The sequence below is a fragment of the Thunnus thynnus genome, chromosome 21 (genome assembly GCF_963924715.1).
Source record: "Thunnus thynnus chromosome 21, fThuThy2.1, whole genome shotgun sequence".
Lineage (NCBI taxonomy): Eukaryota > Metazoa > Chordata > Actinopteri > Scombriformes > Scombridae > Thunnus > Thunnus thynnus.
The window spans coordinates 15194574-15219072 of NC_089537.1; the positions used below are offsets into that span (position 1 = coordinate 15194574).

General features: G+C 40.1%; 2 protein-coding genes across 5 annotated transcripts; one reads left to right on the forward strand and one right to left on the reverse strand.

Annotated features, from left to right (window-relative positions):
- The first annotated feature begins 678 nt into the window (after positions 1-678).
- pdk3a (pyruvate dehydrogenase kinase, isozyme 3a) lies at positions 679-13049 on the forward strand. 3 transcript variants are annotated; one of them, XR_010925239.1, is made up of 12 exons: positions 679-1035; positions 5019-5160; positions 5282-5353; positions 6373-6557; positions 6657-6746; positions 7161-7238; positions 7480-7556; positions 7690-7791; positions 9513-9620; positions 9762-9875; positions 10159-12107; positions 12410-13049. XR_010925239.1 is itself a non-coding variant. In XM_067578872.1 (12 exons), exons 1-11 carry the CDS (start codon positions 930-932, stop codon positions 10306-10308), a joined length of 1224 nt encoding a protein of 407 aa, XP_067434973.1. In that variant the 5' UTR covers positions 679-929; the 3' UTR covers positions 10309-10345; positions 12410-13049. The 3 variants fall into 3 exon arrangements, 2 of the variants coding, with proteins under 2 accessions (XP_067434973.1, XP_067434972.1); XM_067578872.1 differs by having other exon boundaries at positions 10159-10345; XM_067578871.1 differs by having other exon boundaries at positions 10159-10279.
- Positions 12753-24370, reverse strand: pcyt1ba (phosphate cytidylyltransferase 1B, choline a). Of its 2 annotated transcripts, none has more exons than XM_067578873.1 (8): positions 23806-24370; positions 18696-18795; positions 17290-17406; positions 17005-17156; positions 16658-16736; positions 16402-16544; positions 15421-15609; positions 12753-15137 (listed from the first exon to the last, which is right to left on the reverse strand). In XM_067578873.1, the coding sequence occupies exons 1-8, from the start codon at positions 23884-23886 to the stop codon at positions 14913-14915; spliced, it is 1086 nt and encodes a 361-aa protein (XP_067434974.1). In that variant the 5' UTR covers positions 23887-24370; the 3' UTR covers positions 12753-14912. The 2 variants fall into 2 exon arrangements, with proteins under 2 accessions (XP_067434974.1, XP_067434975.1); XM_067578874.1 differs by lacking the exon at positions 23806-24370 and adding an exon at positions 21968-22103.
- Between the last annotated feature and the right edge of the window lie 129 nt (positions 24371-24499).

The following is a 24499-nucleotide window of genomic DNA, read 5'->3' on the forward strand; positions in this document are numbered from 1 at the left end:
ATAATACATATAAATCATCAGTAAGCCTAACTCTCATCAAGCAAAGACCTCCTATACATTTTCCATTAAACATATGCCGTCACTTCTTAGTAAGGCACCCTTATATGGATTTATTAGGACATGTTCTAAAATAGAAGATGAAGTTTGCAGTTTCAAATGTGAATAAACTCATTAATAAATGGCTGAAGATTTTTCACTTTTAATGAGCAATCAGCAAAAATGAGTAAGTCATCTGCAAATATAAATGTTAATGAGTCATCAATAAAGGATTCTTACATTAATCAACCAAGTCTGCAGTTGTAAATACTGATAAATTGTTAATAAATGGACTGGTCCAGTTCATAGGCCTAAATCTGTTTTTCTAAATTATTGTAAGGTTAATAAGTTTATTTTTTATTGGTTCATTTTTATTATTTTTACTGTTAGTTGGTTTATTTTTTCAAATATATTTCTAACATGAATAACCTACTGTAAATTTATAAATAAAAGTTTGAAAGAATAAATAATAAAAAAGACAATGTTACCAAACCCAAGAGATGTTCCTAATAACTGCTCAGTCAATAAATAATCAGTATATTATTAATAATTAATAAAGCCATTATACCACAGTTTCTTTCAAGCACTTGAAATTGTCACCCTACTGTAGATTTATTTAGAAAGATGTAAGCGGAAGTCATCTTTGACTCTGACAAGCTTGATGTGCCGAGCTGCTCTGAATTAGCAACAATGTAGATCCAGGAAGCCCTCTGGAGAGCATATTGTCTGTGTGTCCCTATCATGTATCCTTATGGACATTAATTGATCGCTTCGTTTTGCTGCTGGGACACATGTGTGCTGCTGTCAACACTGCGGCCGATGAGATGGTCGTGTTGTTTCCTCAGAGTCTCATTCTCACGGTCAGAGCCAGGCTTCACCATTAAACTTTCAAAATGAGGATTTTCATTTCGTCTCTGCTGAAAAACACCAACCCCAAAATCGAGTATTACTCCAGGTTTTCACCGTCCCCGCTCTCCATCAAGCAGTTTTTGGATTTTGGTGAGTTTTGGCTGTCATCTCTTAAGTCAGTCCATGAAACCTGTTCAGTTTGGGGCCCCAAAACGAGGCAGTATAAACTGTCAATATTGTTTTCAGTGGCTGAACACACTCATTCAAGTGTGTTTACTAGCATGAAGTAAAGTAAAAATAACAGTTTTTATATTTTTAACTGTTTTCTGTTAAACTATAGTCATGTTCTCATGTCTGTTCTGACCTTTTCTCACATTCGTGTGAAGTAAAACTCAATAAATATTGCATCAATCTCAGACTTTGTTGTGTTTAGGAGCATCGGTGCTTCCCTCTTCATGGGAAATGTGTTAATCAAATTAAGAAAAAAAACATTTTGGTTAAAATAGCATGATTTATGTGTGTCCATATAGTTAATTTTCCACCCCATCACACCTGCGCCAAAATATGTACTGTTCATTTAAGTGACATCACTAAGAGGAAATTACATCATCAGAGTTTGGAGACTTTTGAGTTTCTCTTAAAACATTTTTGGTACATTTTTTCTTTAAAACCTTCTCTGTCAAGCATAACATATTCACCCCGTCACTCAAAAAAACATGGGGAAAACAATTATTTAATGAAATTTTCAAAATGTATTTCTATGAACATAATTTTTTTTAATTTAGCTGCATGCTAAGTGTAGTGTTAGCTTTGGTCAGTGCTAGATTAGTCTTGCAATACCAGGCAATCGGAGATCTCTGTCTACTGAAGTCTGGGGATTTCTAAATGCAAAGTAGTTGCTTGAATGGCGGCAAGAGCAGCCGCTAACAAACCTACGCCGCCTTATGTTTTGTCAAGGACACGCCTTACCAGAAATGATGCTCTCCACCTCATTCTCCTCCATAGTGAACTGCATTTCCTAAAGACCCCTAAGGACTTTGGATTGGTAACCTTAACCTTAAACTTAACCTGAACCTGAACTTGAACCTGAACCCTAACCTTAACCTTAACCTTAACCTTAACCTTAACCTTAACCTTAATCTTAACCTTAAACTTAACCTAAACCTGAACCCTAACCCTAACCCTTATCTTAACCTGAACCCTAACTTTAAGCCTAATCCTAACTCTAACTGCACTTGCGAGAGTTTGTCCCTCCAGCCCATCCAATCTAGCATTTACCGTTAGCTTTGACCACAGAGAGAATTTCAGCCATATTACTTTGAATCTTTCCACCCCATCACCGGCTTTAGTGCAAAATTAAATTTAAGAAAATAGTGCCTTAGCCTGCAAAATATGTTTTATTGCAGGTATTCTTCATGCTATGAAACATAAAATTCTACGTTTAGTTATGATCAAAAATCTTAAAATTCCAGTTCCCAATCTGAACAGTTTCCATTGAATGACCTTTTTAAGGAATGACTTGCTTATTACCTTGTATTTTGTTATTGTTTTTATGTATTTGATGGTGTCACAGGCTAACTCTGGGTTGTTATTTTTATTTTATTTATTTTACCTTTATCTTATCAGGAAGTCCCACTGAGATAAAAAAAAAAAATCTCCTTTACAAGAGAGACCTGGCCATGGTAGCAGCCATATAAAATAACAACATATTAAAATGCAACAACATGATATATAAAAATTCACAATGAAACAGAAGAACAGCTATTCAAACACAGTGACCTCTCAAGAAAAACAACCACATGCCTCCATCACCACATTCTTTATGATGGACTTAATTCATCAATGGATATAAAAGTTTCTAATTTTAGATTTTTTTGCAGATTATTCCATACCTAAAGTACATAGTAAGAAAATGCAGTTTTCCTCAGATCTATCAAAACCAGGGTACATTAAAAAAACAACCACTTGGAGGAGCGTAGCTGGTAGCAGAGCTGAAACAGAGAAGGGTACAGACGTAAGCTGGAAGTTTTACCCAGTATCGCTTTATAGATAAAAATATACCAGTGCTGTTGTCAGTGAAGGGTCAATGATGTCCAACCCCACCAAATCATTAAGAATGCAATGGTGACTAAGGGACATTGCATTTGTAATGAAACATAGAGATGTATGATACCCTGAATCAAGGCCCCATAAGATGGAGGAGGCTGCATTCATATACAGTAAGTCACCATAATCAATTATAGACAGGAAAGTAGCTTCCACAAGTTTATTAATAGTAGAAGTCTGCTACAAGCTGTCATGAAACGTTATACTTTGTTATGATCAGATGTGACATTTGAATTTGGTGTTCAGTGGCACACCCCGTAACTGAACAAGCGATGCAATCTGATGGCTTTGCATGATAGCTTTGTTTACCATGTCAACATGGGACAGACTGCTTTATTGCATATATGTATTCCCCCCCCCCCCACACTGTCTGCATCGGAGGATGAAACACCTCCACCCACTTGAGTTAACCCTGTGTTTTTCTTATTTCTTAACAAGGTTTACTTATCTTTGTGGTTTTATTGCAGTCTTTATGAGGTAATTTAGATTATGCATCATTCTAGTGTAGTATTACACAAATGAAAGTAATATGATGGGTCTTTTGAGGTAAACAAATGCTTAAAATGGAACCTTTTGTGCATTGTGGTGTTAATAAGTGTGCCAGACTCTGGCATGAGACTTGAAAGGCAAGATGACAGTTATTAATTGTGTGTTTTCTGGCCGCACTCAAAGCTTTTCTTAATCCATCTCTGATTAAACACAGTCATCTCCGTTACGTAATTTGTTCTCACAGCTGTGGCTTGGATGTGTGTCGTACACACACTTGTTAGCATGGAGGAGATTGTCAGCAGTAATGCTATTCACTTGAGAGAGACTAGCAGTGCGAAGGGTATTAGGATGTTTCAAAAAGGGAACAAGTGAGGCATCATCCAAGGATCGTCAGCGGCTGACAAATTAGCAGAATGTGTGTGTCATACCAGGGCTGAATCAGTGTTCGGTGGTTCCACTGCCTCGTTCTGCAATTTTACGAGCCCCAGCCTTCCCTGTGTACTGCTGAATCAGGGGAAGCCTGGCTGAGATGATGGGACACTTCCTTTTTATTCTACCAAATCGTTGATGTTTTTAAGATACTAATATAACAGCACATCTTCTCTTCTGCACAGGAGGGAAACACAGTATCTGTACTAATTCCTGCTTTCAACAGGTTTCCCGTAACACAAGCTGCAAAACGTTTCTGTTCTGTTTGATTGACCATTCTTCCTTTTTTTTTTTAATAGCTGGGAGAACCAGAAAGCATTTTCGATGTGTGAATAGGTTTTCTCCACTGAGCTTTAACAGCGTTCGTATGCTTCCATGCTGCATGCACACATCATAAGAGGAGGCTGTGTACATTACATTTTGGTTAAGAATTCAAGGATGTTTACACATAATCCTTTTTGGAGAGATTCAGCTTTTCCTGTTCAGACCAAAAAAACATAAATCCCACTAACCTTTCCATGACTTCCCTGCTCAACCGGGTAACAAGATTTATAATTTCCTTGTACAGTTCAGCATAGACTGTTCAAACTAATGTTGGCCGACAGTAAATACAGTTCCAGCCATGTAGCTAATAGTGTTTTAGGTATCATATTAAAGGCTACAGCTCCCCATCACATACTTAGCTGTGGCTGATCAGTTTACCTTCTCTGCCAGCCTCTTTGGTAGGTAACTTATTATATTAAAGGTTGTTTTACTTGGCAAATAATTGTTAGTATGTGGAAAAAATGTAACTTCTGAGGATTGGACAACTGCTGCTTGTATTTCAGGTGATTTATCAGTTTTGGAAGCATTTCACATGCCCAGGAGGCCTAGCAGTTTTCATAAATGTTGCCGTGGTTTTCACATGATAACAGAAACACAAAACAAGCTTTTGAACTCATGAATTATGTAATCCGTGTACCAATATGACTTGTAGCAGCAAGATCAAATATTTCTGAAGAGGCAAAAGTTCATTCCCCCAACTGGGAAGTGTATACAAAGCTACAGATATTTCCAATCACTTATAATGGTGTATCTTTCACAAATACCAATCATCTTTACACTTTCAGGCAGGGACAATGCGTGTGAGAAAACATCGTTCATGTTCCTGCGTAAGGAGCTGCCGGTGCGGCTTGCCAACACCATGAGAGAGGTCAACCTGCTACCCGATAACCTGCTCAGCCAGCCCTCTGTCCGACTGGTCCAGAAATGGTGAGACACTTCAGCCATAAATAAACTTTATATATCGCTTCCAGACGATAAGGTTTACAGTAATAGTAGTGTTATGAAGAGTGTGTAAAAGTTGCCTTTTGACCTCTGTTTGTTTTATTAGGTACATGCAGAGCTTTGTGGAGCTGCTGGATTATGAGAACAGAAAGCCAGAGGACCCACACGCTCTGAATGAGTGAGTGATGAGTCACCGAATACTGTTAATGATTCATAAATGCAACTAGAATGTACAGTAAATACAGCTTTATCAAACAGCCAGTTATTGTGCACCAGCCCTATGTCTTTATGTCTAGAGTTCTTCCTCCACTGCAGCTAATCCCCTTAGTGCACATACAGTAGATCTCTGCTGACTGTACAGCTAATGATATGTATTTATACTATAACAATGCCCGTGAGATAAACAACCACGCATGGCTGATAAACACAGCAGGAATTTTGATAAGGGAGTGTGTTTAGAGTACCTGTCACCAAGAATTGTTCAGTTCATTTGAAATGAAAAGGAAAGAAACGGTAAAGATAAGCTTGTACTCGTCCTGAATGTCCGTGAATTGTGTTGGTCTTCAAATTAAATTAAAAACTCCTTCATGAAGAAGACAAGGAGTTAAAGAGTTGGAGCCAAAATAAAAGACTGTATTTCTGATGAATTACAGTATTACTAACCTCATTGACCACTTCAAAATGTTTTTTAAAGGATAAGTCTGGTGTTATTCTATATCTGTCTTACTGTCAACAAATCCCATTAAAAGACTTATATCATCCATGTGTTACTCCGTCTCTCTACTCTCTGACTTCCTTATCCTGTGTCTCTTACCCGCAAGCTCTTTGCTTCCAACTGCAGAAATAAATCTAAAAAAAATGACTGGCAAATGTATGATATAATTTCATTTTTTAAAACGAGTCAGTCATTTCCTAAAACAGCTGGGCACTGTAGTTTTTAGCAAACGCTACTCAAACAGGAGTAAATCGTGCATTTGTTGGGAACTCTTTTCAGTTGCTGATTGATACACATTTGGTGCTCAAGTTAGTATTTACAGCAACAGGCACACACAGTTAATACTTGTTAGTAGGATCAATTCATTGTTTGTTTTGGTCCTGTAATGGGATTTGTTGACAATTAGAAAAATGCAGAATATTACCAGCTTTATACTTAAGCAAGTCAATTGATTTTAATTTGTTGTTACCATTTTGTATCAGCTTCCTCGAACTCTTGATTGAGATCCGCAACCGTCACAACGATGTGGTTCCCACCATGGCTCAGGGAGTCATAGAGTACAAGGAGAGGTTTGGCTTTGACCCCTTCATCAGCAGTAACATCCAGTATTTCCTCGACCGCTTCTACACCAACCGCATCTCGTTCCGCATGCTCATCAATCAGCACAGTGAGCCTCAATAATCTGTTTGGATCACAAGCATCTATCCTAGCGGCTGATTGATTTTTTGTGAAAGACTAACTTTTATTTACATGTGTTTCTACCCAGCACTCCTGTTTGGTAATGACACCAATCCAGCTCATCCAAAACACATCGGCAGTATTGATCCTACCTGCAGTGTGGCTGAAGTTGTCAGTGGTGAGTTAAAGGAGGCTATAATCTGTATCTGAGTCTGAGCAGCAGCCAGTATGTGTATATGTTGTCTGTTGGGAGTATTTTATTATCTATGGGTTAGATTTTTTTTTTTTTTTTTTACATTGCTGCAAATATTTGCACAGTTCTTATGCGAAATTGAGTCAACTATGTTCTACATCACACCAGCAACTCTCAGCAGTGACAGAAATCAAACAAAACCAAGTTCAGCCATGCATAGTTACTTAATCACAGTTTTTAAGGAATTCCTGGAGTGCAGATACAAAGCTGCACTCTCAGTGACCTAGCGAGGAATAGAAGCAACACCAGTCATCAGCAGTAGCAGGAATCCAGAATAAACAACCAATTTATTCAGATATTTCTACTCTGACTCGTTTTGTCTATGCTTACTTCCATCAGATGCCTATGACACGGCCAAGATGCTGTGTGAGAAGTACTATTTGGCTGCTCCTGAGCTCAAGATTGAAGAGTTCAACAGTAAGAATTGCAATATTCCATCCGTCCATGCATTTAACTGTTTCTCTCTGTAATCTCTGTCGCACAGCTGTGGTGAAACAGTGTACTTACTAACTTTAGAGTGCAGCATGGGAGTCCAAATTTAGTCCTACAATGATTATAATGTCTACCAGCTCATTAACTTCAAAAGAACCAGCTTTGTATGTGTGTGTAGTGTGTGTGTATATCATCTTCTCACACCCTCTGTTTATTTGTCCTCCAGTGAAGGCCCCTAAAAAGCCCATCCAGGCAGTGTATGTGCCCTCTCATCTGTTCCACATGTTGTTTGAGCTCTTCAAGGTGAGCATTGCAACATCTATCGCTGTTATCTTACTTGTCCAGCTCTCTCCAAATGTAATTAAACTGTAATACGACCATAATTCTATAAGGACTCGTGCTGAGCTGAGTTAATTACCTCTGCGGGTGTTTGTAGAATTCAATGAGAGCCACCGTGGAGCTTCATGAGAACAGTAAGGAGGGATTACCACCGGTGAAAGCTAAAGTCACTCTGGGTAAAGAGGATCTCTCCGTAAAGGTAAATCTGACACACACACAGGGTGTGATAGACCGGGGGGGCGGGGGGTGGTTGGGATTCCCCCCCCTCTCTGGTCTATATATCCCCACCCCTGCTCAGTTATTTTTATCTGCGATGGGGACAAAAATGTATCCCCCTCATAGTGATGCTTCTTATGCTGCTTCGCCCATAGACCATATAAAATATCTCAATAAAAATGAGCTATTAAAAAAAAAATCTAAGTGAAGGGCTGCAATGTGAGAACAGTCATTAGTGCAAACAAAAATAACATCAGAAACGGACTTTCACTGTCAGCACTCATGCTTGTCTGATAATAGAGATGACACTGCGTCCAGGCTATGTGAGGACACAGTAAATGGATCAGCCTCCTTCCCTGCTCGGAGATTTGCAGAGATGTGGGTAAAAGAGGGTCAACACTCCGCAGATGACCCCTCCACAGGAAAGGCATAAAAAGAAGACAGAAGTCCATCATCAAAGCAGACTATTCAATAGTGAAGTTTGCTGTGCGCTGCGTATAGTGTTACAACCTGGCCTAGGGGAGACCCTGGCGCAACATTAAAGACGAGACTCCCCTCTTCCCAGCTCCCAAGAACCACCAACAACAGAGGATTTGCAGCTCTTTAAAGTTTTATTTTCAAATCTTTTAGCTTCAGGGTGGGCTGACAGCAAAACAATAAACCAAAGGGAGCTCAAGCTGAGCAACCTAAAATTACCTACTTGAACAAAAAGGAACAAAAAGACAAGTCGCTAACCTAACTCCTAACTTAATAAAGACAGGAGAAAAAAGGATTAAACCCCTACTGAACCTAGGTTATCAATCTGGCATATCTATGTACAATATAGACCTGCTCCCTATGTAGATATAAAGGGCTCATTCTAAGGTAACAAAAACACAACAATTCTTATTTTTAGGTGATTATACACTAATTAAAACATACCTATGAATATTATATTCCATTTCCAAGTCTGTTCCGCTAGATGCCACTAAATTCTACACATTGCACATTTAAAACTGCAAGCTCAAAGGCTGGAACCACTCAGTTCCCTGAAACAACCTACACACTCACACAGTCACAATCACTCGATTAGCCGAGCTCACCTGCAGCCCTTCACGCACAGGCAACGATGCAGGATCACCAGAGACAGGGAGAGAGAGAGATCCACAGTGCATGCAGAGAATTAAAGCACATACAATAAATACATCAGGAAATGCTCTGACGTTCTCAAGGTCATAACAGTAGAGCTGAATTAAACAGTGACTTGCAAGAATGACATTAAGTATATTGGCATGTCTGGCTGAGTTGCGCCATCCACAGCACTAAAAGGAGTGTTTTGGGATTTAATTCTGGCATGTTAAATTAGTATGTAACCTTTTATTTTGTTATATATGATCACATCTCCTATGTGTCCACAAATGCAGTGGTCAAGTTCAAGTTCTGTAATTGTTTTATTAAAGTACATAATTATTTTATAAATGTTACTGTAACAGCTGCAAGAAATTGACTAATAGGCTGCATACTCTCCATTGGCCCTCTGTAGTTCTGATTTATTTTCCTGAATAAGAACTTCTCAAAAACAACGCCCCCCCCTCTGATTTTGTCACAGATCGCACCCTGCACAAACACATCTCAATCTTATACTAATATTTTGTGGTGTTTGAACTTTTTCTTTGTCCGTCTGCCTGACTCTTTCTCTTCATCTTTCCCATGCCCTTCCTCCAGATCAGTGACAGAGGAGGAGGAGTTCCTCTGAGGAAGATAGACCGTCTGTTTAACTACATGTACTCCACCGCTCCTACACCAAGCCTGGAGCCAGGCGCTGTCCCACTGGTACACACACACACACACACATGAAAATCAAATCAGTATTGACCTTGGTGATCATTTCAAAGCCTTTTTTAGCCCGTGTATTTGATATATAAGGCATTGCATCTTGGTTATTAAATTCTCCCCCTCCCCTCCTGCATCCAGGCTGGTTTTGGCTACGGTTTACCAATTTCTAGGCTCTATGCCCGATACTTCCAGGGGGATCTGAAGCTCTACTCTATGGAGGGCGTGGGCACGGATGCTGTCATCTATCTGAAGGTAAAATGATCTAGCTAAATATGAAGCATGTTATTATGATACTTGCTCAGAGTTTAAAGGAATAGTTCAACATTAGGGAACTATTGCCCAGTTTTAGATAAGATCAGTTCATTACATTACATACAATACATTGTACTCTACGCACAGATATGAAAATGGTATTAATCTTCTCATCTAACTCTCAGCCTGAAAGTGAATAAATGTGCTACCCAAATGTTGAACTATTCCTACTAATCACCGTGAGTTTTCATTGGCTCCTGTGTTTTTCTTCCTCTATTTAAAGGCCCTGTCCAGCGAGTCCTTCGAACGCCTGCCTGTCTTCAACAAGTCAGCGTGGCGGCATTACAAGACCAGTCCCGAGGCAGACGATTGGAGCAACCCCAGCAAAGAGCCACGTGATGCCAGCAAGTCCAAATACAAAGCCAACAGATAACTCGCTAGCCTGGCCTGCTAGCCTGGCCCTAGTCTGGGTGCCTAAATGTCCGCACTCTGCCTGGAGCATGTTCGATGAAATGTTGCCCTTGGGTAAAAACTCTTGGTTTAGGATCAGACTAGCTTTTACATTCCAGTGGTTGAACCTTTGGAAAAAATGGATGACCTTGACTTATATCTGTACCCAATGGCAATGACCTTCATCATGCTAGCTTTCATTGTCGTGGCATTACCACTGGTTCTCCCAAGACAGTTTAAAATGAACCTCTTCCAAATTATAGATCCCCTTTGCCTAAACCCATTCAGTATCTGGCCATTTAGCCAGTTGACTCCCATGAATCATTACTAATGTGGACTCCATTTTCTCCTCTATATATCCATTATTTCAAGCTAAATTCATTTCATCACAGTTATCTCTTCCTCCGTCTCACGCACAGTTTAGCCTGTCTTGGCTTTGCTGAGTCTTCTGCGGCTCCCTGTGGCTGAATAAGCCTTGCACTGCTGATTGAGTGTCTTTCTCATCACCAGTGAAGGCTTGTATTCTGTTTCTCACTCTCACACACAAGCAGAGTCAGAGGGGTTTAAGTTTCAGTGTGACTGGGGAGAGGAGGAGGTTTCATTTCCTTCCTTTGGGAGACACTTTTGACTGAACGCACAAGTAGGCCAGTGTGTCATTGGCATAGTAAAGACTTGTTTTTGTTGCACTCTATTTAAGCCTGGGGGGGGGGGGGACGGAGTGATCATCTAGTGTGCTGCAATGTAAAGGAGAGAAAATTATAGCTTTGTTGGGAAAATAACAGAAAGCAATGCATCAGAAGTAACCTTATTTTTAAAGAGAGGAAGTCAGGATTTAAATTTTATGTCAGTGAGAGAAAGCCTTACTTCTGGATACTTATAACATTATGTTTTAAAAAGTCTGCCTTGAAGGCTCCTCTGGAACATTAGGATCATTTATAAAGGGAAAACGTTAAAAAGGAAGGGTTTTTGTTCATTTTTCGTTATGCAACCTTCCACCTTCAGCGATTCTAACCCACATCAGACAGTTCCGCTTGCGAGCCGCAACTCGGCTCACACATTAACCCAGCTCTGCAATGTAATTTAGCAAACACTAAAGACCAAAGTAGCGTCTTCAGGATGCTTATGTAACGCCACCATGCCAGCTTTGGCATGTAGCATCTACCACACCAGCATCATGTATTGTACAAGCCCTCAAAGAGGGGAACAGACCTGTTGCATCTAACGAGGACAATGAAAGCAGGATTTACATCATCACACTTTCGTCGTTCCATACATCATCCTGCAAACAAGTGTAGACCGGCCACGGTGGACGCAGAGCATGCTCACATGTCGCTTGGACTCCTAACAATGCCGTTTCCAGTCAGCCGTGCGTCTTGCTTATAGTATTATTAATCCTAACAGTCTTCTGAATGAGTTTGAACAATGCTTGTGTATTTTAACAATGTGCTTTTGTTTTATAATCATGAGTTGAAACAACAGAATTAGAGGATACAGCTAAAATCCAGAAGAAATTGATAGCGGACACATTGTAATTTATTTTATCCAGAAACAAAGGCGCCATTAATGAACTACTTTTTCAGCATTGTGTACTGTTTTCTTTTACTGTTTATTTTTGACTTTGGAACAGATTACTTTATATGATCTTTTGATAATATTTCTCTGATTACTTTTAAAAGTGTGTGGACAGGCCACTTCATTTTTCTTTCTTTAAACGATAGGAAATCAAGCAACATACAAAAAGTTGAGTGTTTGGAGAAGCCAGCAGGGGAAAACGTGGTCTCGGTACTTAAACATTTCGTCAAATCATCCGATTTTTGTCACATTAATCATATTCAGGAAGTAAATTAGTGCACTTTACTAACCGTACACATATATTTTTCCTTCAAATAACAGTTTATAGACCTCTATGAAGAATTTCTGTATTAATAGAAGATTGACAGATTGAGTGTTTGAAATGAGTGAAATAGACCAAATCTTAATGAAACATTGCCCAAACCTGGACCAGAGGTTAGAGCTTTGTTCCGCATCGGCTAGATGACGGGGGAATTTCAGATGAAGTGACTTCCTTTTCTCGTCTCCTTCAGCGCCACCTGATGTGAAAAGAAAGAGGAGCGTAAATGAAGACGTTTGAGAGACGCTTCAGTATGGAAAGAATTCTCATCCTGTAGGTCCTCAGCTTTTAGCCACACTGTAAGATTTCATCACTGCCAATGCCTTCGTAACCTGCCAGTCTAACTGAGCGACTCTCAGTGGCAACCCTGCTGTTAAGGAAGTGCTGTGTTATAGGCTAGAGACAACAGTCCTCCTCATTCAAAAGCCCCGATTCATTGTATGTGATTTAGAGGCCCGAGGATCTTCCACCTTCAGTTGTTGTCAACCTCTACTGTTAAAGACTGTCTCTGTACCTATGGTATTTTTAAAAAAATGCTGTGTATATAACTATGAATAATGTATTTGCTGTATACTGTATGCAGCCAGTGTGGAGTGATCGCTCTGTTATCCATCCTAGTGTACCTCCAGCTTAAAAAAAAAAAAAACGTATTTGTATGCATGAACTCCTCACTGTGGAGGCAGTCGTGCAAAGATATGCAATTAATGCAACATCAACACGCACCAAAAGAGTGCTAGAGCAGTCCAATGATGTGATTCAGCATGAGATCAACTTACAGTACCTATTGTCAAACCTGACAATAAAGAAAATCGCTGTCGTGTGTGTGATCTGTCTTGAATGTTTGGTTTGGTTTTTTTTTTGTGTTCTGTGATCTGATAAAATGTTGAAATGAACACGTATTGATATTTAATTCACATTCAGTTATACGTTTTTGTTTTATTTACATATCAAGCCGTTTGAACATTAAAATTTAAAAAATAAAAAAAGACACACATTCCCAAAGTTTGTACATATAGTGCAGATTAACATGTAGTGCGTACAGGACATTAAGGTCTCTACATTGCATTAGGGTATTGTATTGTCAGGGGGGTGGTGCTCCGGCCTGGGATGGGTCACTGGTGATCAGACCTGAGCAAAAGAGTTGTTACATACATTTCCAATAAAAGCAAAGAAAACGTTAGGGTGATGCTCCGGCTTTTGAGGACCTGACAGTTCCCCTGGAGGGCTTCAATTACAGTAGTATTACAGTGGTATAGTTCAAGTATCATCAGAGTCCTGGAGAAAGGCTGCGTCTCCATGTTTGCCAGGTTTGATTGACAGCTGACATCATTTTCCAAAGAGCGAAAATGTCTGCTAAACATGGACTGGTAAAACGTGGAAATCTCAAAAAAAAAAAATGCATGGCTTTTTCTGGTGAAAATTTTCTACTATTAGGTTACCATAATGCATGATAATTGTGTGTCCTAAATGACTGGTGACGAGGGATCTGCGTGTTTTTATATCATGTGACTACAAATTAGAGTGATTACATTTACTCTCTAGGTGTGTGCGGTCTCAAAGACTCACATTTACATTCAAGAAGCTAATAAATGAAGGCTATTTTTTTCTGTCTCATCACAATCAAGTTTGCGGGATTATCTAACAGGCATTTTATAGATAAGGTGCAGAAGAATTAGATCTTTAGGGGCTCCTTTTAGAGTCACTATCATGTCAAAACATTTTATTTCACATTAATTTTCATACAAGAGCTCTGATGCTTGATATCACCTTTTTTTTTTTTGCACCGATCGTCTCAGTTTCAAATACATTTTAGGAATAACATTACATTTTAGGGATTAGTTTTAATCTGTCTTTGAAGGTGGTCATTACTGTAGCATGGGAACATGTAAATCAAGGATTGTGAATCACTGAATCTTATGTTCCTTGCCGATTAATTATGCTAAAAAGGTGCAAACTAGCACTGACTATGTGTGTGAGTGCCAAGAGGTTGTCCACAGGATAGCCTCTACTACTCTAGGGTTTCCAGTGTCTCTCCTTTAATTCCTAACTGTCAGTTTAACAAGCACAAACCTCACACAGTGATGAATGAATCCAGTTGCCGTCAGTTCACAGCTGAAGTACTGAATGCCACACACAATCTTCTGTAACTTTGTGCCTGTTCACATCTAGCGGTCACAGTAGATACAAGAAATCTTGGCATCTTGAAGAGAAAATGTTAAACTAAACAGAATAGGACAAAAAAAACAATGAGTTGGTGTAATGAGCAGTCCTTATCAGCACTGGACGATCCAGAGCAAACCCTCTCGAAAAGATGCCGCAAAGGATTCTTGACCTTCATACGATGTGTGACACTGTGTGCATGAACCTGCATCCTCTTCTCTTTTCTGCCTGCTTGGTTGCCCAGACAACAGAGACAGTGATGGCTTCATAGCTCAGCAGCACAGGACTACATTTCCCATGATGACCGTCTGCCTTGCATATTTGCAGCTTTCCTTGAGGTTTCAGTATCCAGCCAGTGTTTGTAGGAGAATATATATATATGTGTGTGTGTGTGTGTTTGTGTGTGTGTGTGTGTGTGTGTGTTTGCGCACATGTGAGCAGTTCCCAGGCAGTGTATTGTGAGTGATGTGTGTGTGTATGTGTGTGCCTGTGTGTGTGTATGTGTGTGTGCTGTAAGTGTGTGTTCCACAGTCCATCTACTTCTCATCCTCATCACCTTCACTCATGCTGCTTATAGAGGCGGATGCTCCTTTAGGGGAGGTTGGGGGTGAAGGCCGTGCGTTGTGCCAGCGAGCGGGGGGAGACGGGGGAGAGGGAGAGCGCAGGGGAGAGAGTTCGCGGGGAGGGCTGTTGCAGGGAGACTCCCTGGGAGACAGAGCGTAGGATAGCATTCGTCCACTGCGCTCCTGAAATACCTGTTTCTGTGCAGAGACAGAGGGGAAGAGAAAGAGTTAATGTTAGTACTAACAGATCATGTATCAATAAGCTACATCACATTTTAAGAAAGCTAAACACCTTAACACCAAGAACACTATAAAAAATGTGTAAAATTGGCCAAAATGTAGTTAAAATTCACTTTAAAAAGTTTTTTTTTTTTAAATACCAATCAGTATCTGACTTTTTTCCAGGAACAAAGCTACAATAGACCAACAAGGCACTAAAGAGATATAGTGACAATGTTACCATCATCAAAGAGTTACTTACCCAAGTCCCATCAGGTCCGAAAAGTTCTAGAAAGTTGCCGATAAACTCTCTGGATTTCTCTTCCCATTTCTGAATGAGGTCGTGACTCTTCTCCTCCACACGGTAAACAAAATGTTTGCTCTTCTCCTCGACCGTGCGAACCCTTTCCTTCATTCGGTCCACTTGGTTCTGCAGCCGGTACTTTTTCTCCTGAGGGGATCAAATGTTGAAGAAAGAAAATAAGCTGAAGAATCAAAACCTAAATCAAATATTTTGTCACTGCACCCTGACACATTTTTAAGACACAATAAACTGCATTTCATTAATTAGTCATACCTAACTAAACAAAAAGTGACCCTCAAAGACACATTTTCCACACTGGGGCATCACAAGAATATGTTTTTTCACTTCAACTTTCACAGTGTTTCCCATAGTTGCATTACAAATACTACAAATACTACACTATTACAAATTAAGCCATATACCATGTACAGTAAACATGATGCCCAGTGTATGAATTTAGCTATGGACCCTTGTTGGATGACTCTCACTGCCTATTTTCTGTCAATGTTGTGGAAGAAAAAATGTTTCCTTGAATATGGAGATACTCAGGTATCTTAAGAATTACTGCTAACACAATCTTGACATGACAAACTTTCATATCTTATATATTCTGCATTATATATTTGTGTATCTGTGACTTTATTTAACTGGCCAAATGCCAAAATGAACTATTAAACAGTGTGTATAACTGCTGAATCCTTCAAAAATACAAGTTATTGTTTATAAATGAGTGTAATTATTGATCCCAGCTCTCTCATTCTGCCTTACACAGAGATGTATGGTAAAATGACAATAAACTTGATTAGATTTGATTTGATTTAAAAAGAGAAGTTATCATACTGTAAAATACCATATTGTAATAATACTAGTACACTATTTTCAACACAGCAGCCGGCATTACACCATTATGGTAACATGGAGAACTGATCATGGACTCACATTGATGTAGCTGACGTTGAGCTCCTTGGCCGTGTAGCCGCGTTGGAGGTTGCGTCGGGCATAGACGTCATAGTCTCTGACAATTCTAGTAATTAAGTCTGAGGTTGAGATTCCCTCTGTCCGCTGTGTAGGCACAAACATTCCTGGTACACACACACAAAACACAGTTTTTGACATCAGCCCCCCCACGTATACTTTTTATAAAATAAGAAATACATAATTATGTGCTTATCTTCTTAGAGTATCACACACTGACCTGCCTCCTTGATGTGTTTATACACGTCCTCACTTCCTGCTGAGGAGTATGGGATATCATCATGAGCCACAAAATCGATCTGAGAAACAATCAAAGGACACATACTGTATGGCAGAAAACACTGCACTGGTAGACACACACATAGTTAAAACAAAAAACAAAACAAAAAACTCACATGAACATAAAGTAGGTTGCAAGATAGGGATTTACAAGTTGTGCAGGCTCCAAGAAGTGCATGACAAGGGTTGTATTCCACACATTTATATAAAAAAAAGCCTTGGATGCTTCATGCACAGTTTAACACTCAATCTGTAAACACACACACACACACACACACACACACGCACCTTGTGTTTCTCAAGAAATTCAGGTGTGAGCGTCCAAGGTGCGTCTCTCAAAACCTCATCAACATAGCGGCAGTGTCTCAGGGCTTCGTAACGTTCGATCTCTGTCATGACCGTGAAACCCTTGTACTTATGGGTTAGCTCATCACTGCACACTGTTGCAAGCACATGGCAGGGCACACACACAAAACATATGATTGTATTATGCTTATCAGTTAGAGGAATGTATAGGCTGTATTAAGCGGTGGCATTCAAGGGTGTGTGTGCGTATCAGTTGGTCTGTCCTACCTCCCACTATGAGGTAGGTGTTGGGGAAGAGGTTCTTGGCCTGCATGAGGGCGCGAGCGTGGCCGGAGTGGAACAGATCAAATATGCCATCTGCATACACTCTGACTGGCCGATCCACTGAAAACACACAGAAACACACCAAAACAGTCGTAAATAATCAGAACTACCTGCAGGGGCACTATAGTGAGAGTAATGTGCGACATTACACATGTTTTTGTGCTTAAATAAAAATATCAAAATCTCCTTTACAGTGTCATTGATATTTATGAAAATAAATGTATCATTAACATTCATTCTTTGACAGCATGTTATTTATTTTTAGGCATGGTCATATTAACCTGCAAGGAGGCTCTACAACAAAAATGAGCAGCTGGGGCCTTACTAATCTTCCACTCTCTTTGCAATGTGTACAGTTTTTTATGCTAGAATACTACCTGAACCCGGATTTGTTGTGTTGCAATATCATTTCACACATTCAAATAGCAATAAGCAATAAACAAACAAAAAAAAATGAAACAATAAAGTCTTAAAACTAGATTTCAACGCAGTGAGGGTCCTGCCAAGATTAGGTAATAAAGCAGGAAAGCACCTTCAGGCCCTTATTATGCCATTTATTGTGCTTTAGTGGTGCATATTCCTGAACAAATGTTCAATTAAACTTGCAAAAACTAATTAACATGGAGTAAGACTGGAGCTTTGGTACCCAGAGTGCTGTAGCCACTTTGCCCCATCGGTAATCCAGCCTTAATGCTCATTAGTTACTGTAGTATTGCATAGTCATTATGATGACATAATGATATTACTAGAAGTAGTAGTAGCAGATAGTTTCACTATTGGCCAACACATGTCGATCCAAGTATGTTGTGTAACTTCTATGACACATACCTTGCCAAAAACATAATACTACCATCTGAGCAAGTGCATTGGTCTTAGTAGTAGAAATGATAATACTGCTATTATAATGATTAATGTAGCAGCACAGAAGCACAGTAATATAGGAAAAAGCTGTGGTAAATATAGCAGAATTAGCAGTAGGCTATGAGTAGAGGTAGCTGTAGCAGTAACTCCAGTCATAGTAATACATGTAGTAAAAGAAGTAATAGCAGTGGTAGCCACAGTAGTAACATCATCAGAAGAGTATCAGGTGGTATCAAGTGGTATAGCACTAGAAATAGCTGAAGGAGTAACAGCTGCACTAACAGTTGTTGTAGTCGTAGTAGTAAAAGTAGCAGTTGTACCAGTTGTACTAGAAAAAGCTGTAATAGTAGTAGTATAAGTAGCAGATGTAGTTAAAAAAAAAATAGTAAATGTGATGTTTGCATGTTTAGAAGACTGTAAACAGAAGAGATGAAGGTGACTAAAGATGAACATGAAGCTGGAAGGAGGAAAAGCAGGAGGAGGTCTACCTGGGGTGCCTCTGCGGGCCTGGGCGATGGTGAGTTTCTCATGAGGGGCGCGACAATCACAACTGGTCTCCCTGGCAAAGATGGCAGGCTCTGTCAGAGTCTGAGAGAGACAAAAAAGCCAGCAGGTTAGCAAGAGAGGGGTAAAATTCAGCACAGACATCTTAGTCTGGGAGAGGAAAAAATGTACTCAGGAAAACATCCACACATTCCCTCAATGGTGCATAATATGTCTCCCTTTCCAAGCTCATTCCACTTACAGTAACCTCCATTACATTATTGACCACAGCTGATGCCTGCTCCATATCGGGACAATGGATTGAGAGACAGACAGCGCTGCACTCAGTGTTATTGATCACTCTGCGTGTGAGCTAACATTTACTTCTTTGTGTAGCATACTGTATGTGTGTATTTTTATGTGGCAGAAAACAAGGGCAGAGCTATTGATCTGTTGGTGAAGGTCTTGCAGGAATGAACTAAAGAACGAAGGGACGAATTAGACAGAAGAGGTCAAGATGCAGATGACTTCTGTAATAAACTGGACATGGAGAAAACAATTATTTTTTGTCAGACAATTAAATCTAAATTAAAGTCTGCTGAGCCAGTAGGTTTGGTTGTCCCCTTTGTCTTATTGATGCAAAAGAAGAAGGGAGGGAAAGATGATGGCAAACATTAAATGAGATGGGGAGAAGAAGATAGAAAAAAGTGAAGGAAAAGGTTGACAGCGATAGTGACAGAATGAATAAAAGACAGCGGGAAAAGGACAAGAGAGAGTAAGAAAGAAGGGCAAGTCAAGTAATGGGTGATACTTGTTTGTAGGCGTTAAAACTACATCAAGGTTAAAGTGTTGCAGTGTGAGCCTCCCTGACAAAAATTGTCTTTGTGTGCCATCTGTTGACTGCAGGGAATATTCACTGAATCTCATTCACACCAGTCAAAGAGAATCCGAGTCAGTGCAGAGCAGAAAGCTGTGGGAGTGTGAGAGGAGGATAAAAAAAAAAAGATGGAAACAGATTCAGTCTCTATGGACAACATGGGCGACTGACGTCAACATATCCTCCAGGAACTGCATCAAAACCACAGTCTGGCATGACAACATGTTCCATGAACAAAGAGAGGGGCGGACCAAGGAACACAAATGGAGAAAGATTTAAAATTGATTGAAAGGTGAGAATTACAGGTGAATTTGTGTAATTTGTTTATGAAAATTAAGTTCCAACAATGAGTTAAAGGAAGCAGATTTGGCTAAATCTGTATTCTAAACAACTTCACATCACCCAAAGCTGCATGTAGCCATTTAGATAGTTTACCATTATTTTTTAAAAATATTTTATTTGTCTCAAGATTTCATCTAGATTTAGGCCTCTACCCCAATATAATGGAGGTAAGTTTTATTCTAGATCCTACAGAAATTATTGGTATAATATACATTTTTTCATGGAGAAAGAAAACAGGGATGCACCAATCCAACTTTTTTTCCCCTGATATCTTACCTCTAACCCAATACCTGTGCTCTCCTTTTCCAAAATTTGTATACATCGCTGCAATTGGATCTGGAGTTGTAAGGAAACATGGGGCCACTAAAAACTTAGTTGGTGGCCCGTAGTCACTGCATGAATAAAATGCTGAATTTTATAATTACACTGACAAAGAAACTGGATCAATCACATGATGGCAGATACCTAATCCTCTTATTGGGGTCAGTATCAGAACCATTTCAGCATACGGGATCCCTAAGAGAAACCTGCCACACTGAGGAAAGTTTCTTGTATAATCCATATTTCTCCGCAAATTCTGGTGACATGTACCTGTCCTCTGTTTCTTTTGTCAGACAACAGCAAAATCATGAACAAGTGACTTCATTTAGGGCCAGAAAGTGTTAACGGACTAGGATTCATTTTGTACACTAAGGCCAAAATGAGAACGTCATTGAACATTTTGGCACCAAAATGATAAAATCCCAGAACTCCAGTGTGAAACTGAGTATTATTGTTGTCCATGCATGCAATCCTGTAACCAATGCAGATGATACTGCAGCCAGAGAAACCAGTAGCTCATTATGTCAGATCTTCATTTTGAATGAATGGAAATAAGGTTTTAGCCTTATTGTATTTTTATTTAATTGGATGTCAGGACTGGCTCTTTGCAATCTTGCACTTCCCTTATAAATCACTCAATAAATCTTTGAGGAGCTGTGAGGTTGCACTTATATGCACACAAAATACATAAAGCATTCCTAAGTCACAGCATGCCCTTTGGTTAGCTGTAGTTGCCATTTTGTTTTCACTTCTGACAAAATCACAGTGTAGACAGGGACTCAAAGGTCTGGAACGAGACTATATTAGAAGTGAAGGAGTGGATTTCAAAGGTCATGCATGCGACTATCTGTCAAAAGTAACAGCATATGACCTCAGCCAACACAAATGCAGAGTACAGTGCAGTTAGATTAATTTTTAACACTGCCATGGATGTGAGACTACCTTTACTGTGTCTACCTTCCCTTATTTGTGCATCACATCCTTGCACAGCTAAACAATTCAACCTCTCATGTGCTGACCTGTCTATTTACATCCAAGAAGTGTCAGAATCCAACAGGAGCTGCAGCAGAAGAGAAGCAGGGAGGATGGGGCTGAGGGAGCATCCTCATCACCTATTATTTCTTGGGCATAGTGAGAACTAAGAGGTAGCTTACAAACGTTTAACGCAGAGCAGATGGTAAAGCTTAAACCTGACTGTCCAGGAACACAGGGGCCTATCAGGACGAGCAGCATGAGCGCGCTCAGTAAAGCCTACTCTGGCACAAGCAAAGAACATCTGGCATAAGGAGGATTAAAGCTGAAAAAACAGAAACACGGGGACACACAGGGCACGACAAAACAATGGCACCAGAGACGGGGACTGTCTCTCACGAACAGAGAGAGGCCGGAGTGAAGACAGGGGAGAGGAGAAAGCAAATATGGAGACAAACATGAAGGCACAAGAGAAGGAACCACGCTACAGGAGCAAAGAGAAGGAGAGACGAGAGACAAACACAGGATGATTGAAACACCTCTTTTTTCTGTCTTCCCCTCCTCCTTTGGCACACACTAGAGCGAACACACACACACACACACTGTCCACTCAGCATTCTGAGCATCTCCCACAGGCACATGCTATAGGGGGATGTGTTTCGTAACAGGGGAGAAAGCAGGACCCTTTGTCTTCCTTTCTCTGCCTGTCACACATACCGCAAGACATGTACGCACAAGAAAAACACACATCCACAGAAGCCCTACCGTCCGAGGATGTGGGCAGGTGTGTTCGAGCTCCTCCATTATTCCCAAAGACTCATGGGATGCGGCTGTGGTCCCTCTGTTATGTGACTCAGCATCAGTGAGACGATGCCTCTCTCTTCACCACTCTGCCTCTTTCTCCTTCCTCTGCCCACCCCCCCCTCCCCTCCACCTCCCCCCCTCCCCCACCCACTCACTGCTCTGCCTCTCTGTCTGTCCTCCCCTCTCCTCCTCCTCCTCCTCCTCCTCCTCCACTCTGATCCCTTGCTGCAGAGAGGAAGAGGCGGCAAAGAGCTCTCACTCTGCACTTGTTTCTTGGCACCCCAGACATTGGGCTTCAAGTGGAAGTGACCAGGCCGAGTCAGTCATCAATCAGTTACATGCAACTTTAGGAAAAAGATCACTTTTCTATGAAAAACAGTGCAGAAATAAGCCACATGAGAAATGAAATTATTTAAAGGACGACTTCACCTTTTTTTTTTAAGTCTGTCAGGTGCCCAAATGTACTTTGAAATAGGTTTTTCTTGCTGTAATCATTCCTCCTTTTCATACTGACCATTAGAAGATCCTTTCATAATGTACTTACAATGTAAGTGATGGAGGCCAAAATCCACAAGCCTCCTTCTGTGCAAAAATGTATTTAAAAGTTTATCTGAAGCTAATATGAAGCTTCAGTTGTCTAAATGAGTCAAATCAAGGAGATCTCTTTCAACGTTACAGTCTTTTTAGTGCCAAAGTCCCTCTTTTTGTTACTATACTTCCGTTACTATACTACCACAGCTCAACAGAGAAACACTGTCTAAGGAAAAACAAAGAGGGAATTTGATGCTAAAAGGACTGTAAATGTGGCAGATATCCACTTGATATGACTAACTCAGACTTTTGAAACCTAATATAAGCTTCAGATAAACTTTTAATTGCATTTTTGCACAGAATGACTGAGTGGACACACTGTGGATTTTGGCCCCCATCACTTACATTGAAAGCACATTTGAAGGGGATCATTTAATAGCCAGTATGAACAGGAGGAATGATTGCAGTGAGGGAAACCTCTTTCACTGTTCATATGGACACCTGACTGTTGTTTTAAGACAAACATGAAAAACTGTGAACCTGTCCTTTAACTGCATAAGATTATCCTGTCAGACTTGTGAGCTGTGAGTGAGTTATCGCTATAATAAACGATCTTTGCTTGCCATGGCGACAGAAAAGAGGAGAGAGCTCCAAGAAAGGACCAATCAGAGAGCAGCTACAGCAGTCGAGCAGTATAAACGACGAGGATTGGTGGAGGCGACTATAGCACCATTAGTGAGATGGCACCGACTATCACTGCTTGTTCACTGACTAGGAAACACTTTAGTTTAGATTTAACATGACATAAAAGCGTCTTAGCATGAATAATTATAGACAATGTTTCCTCTTGGAGCTTTAAAATTCTGTGAAACCTTATCAGGAAATAATATTCTGTTTATAAACAATTAATTTCAGAGTTTACAATAAAAATCGATCCATTACGGGTGAGTGCGCTTTATTTGCCATGTTTTGGTGTATCCGACAAGATGTTGGCGTATTTTTGAGTAAAACTAAGCTGCAGCGTCACACAGATTAGATTATAGGCTATTTTACATATTCAGCACAATAAAATATGTTAGCTGCATAGACGAGAGCATAGTCTAAAACTCAAACATTGATATAAACTCAACTTTTCTCCTTCTTTTTTGAGACTGTCCATCTTAGCCTACTTGGCAAACTTCCCTCTCACTGAAACGCACCGACTCGACTAGAATAACAAGACAGAGTAGACACCCCGAAACTAAAATGTTTTAAGTGAGCAGACTTACCTTCAATGGTCCTTTTCTGCAACATAGGCGAGCAACATCTGCGCAACAGGAACGCGCTCTGGTGCGTCGCTGTTTCACCATGGCGCACAAAACCACACCGGATAAATATGTGGATATCGGTTTTGGCCCTTTCTTCTCTGTCCGGTTTTCTGCTTGCTGCTGAGTCTAATAGGCAGGAGTTTCTGTCTGTGCTCCAGCGCAGCGGCCAAGTGCAGCAGTGCGATGACTGCCCGCCTGTCCGTCCAGTCTGTGCAAAGGACAGATCAGCTGCTCACAGCTGATGAGCTGCGACAAGTGTGGGCCACAGTATAGTAGACCTTACAGTAGACCAGACGGCTATTAGGCCGTACATTCATATACACCCCTCCTATTATGCAATTGTGGATATCTTGATTCAGAGATGCAATCTGCTACATTGTTGTCTAATCTTAAAAAGAAAACTTAATAAATAGGCTAATGTGTCTTTCACCAAACAAGAATAATAGAACATACAGTTTAGAAGAACAACAACAAATAGGTCTATTCATTTACAACAAAAGTCTATATTAGCTAGATTATTGTCAGCAAGCGCATAAAATTGCTATTAAAGTCACCAAGATGGTGGCTGAACCCAATATAGGATAAATATATAATAAATTATCACCCTGATTTAGGGTATAAAAAGCCAAAGTGGGCTGTGGGGTTGAAGGACAAA

Bases quoted from the DNA above. Each gene is read 5' to 3' on its own strand.
- pcyt1ba (XM_067578873.1), bottom strand. From the start codon at position 23,886: ATGGTGAAACAGCGACGCACCAGAGCGCGTTCCTGTTGCGCAGATGTT. The intron at 16,737-17,004 runs GTGCGTGTGTGT...ATTGTTTCTCAG, and splicing joins AATTTCTTGAGAAACACAAG to ATCGATTTTGTGGCTCATGA. The intron at 16,545-16,657 runs GTCAGTGTGTGA...TGTGTGTACCAG, and splicing joins TAAACACATCAAGGAGGCAG to GAATGTTTGTGCCTACACAG.
- pdk3a (XM_067578871.1), top strand. From the start codon at position 930: ATGAGGATTTTCATTTCGTCTCTGCTGAAAAACACCAACCCCAAAATC. The intron at 9,876-10,158 runs GTAAAATGATCT...CTCTATTTAAAG, and splicing joins ATGCTGTCATCTATCTGAAG to GCCCTGTCCAGCGAGTCCTT. The intron at 10,280-12,409 runs GCAAGTCCAAAT...CGTCTCCTTCAG, and splicing joins CAAAGAGCCACGTGATGCCA to CGCCACCTGATGTGAAAAGA.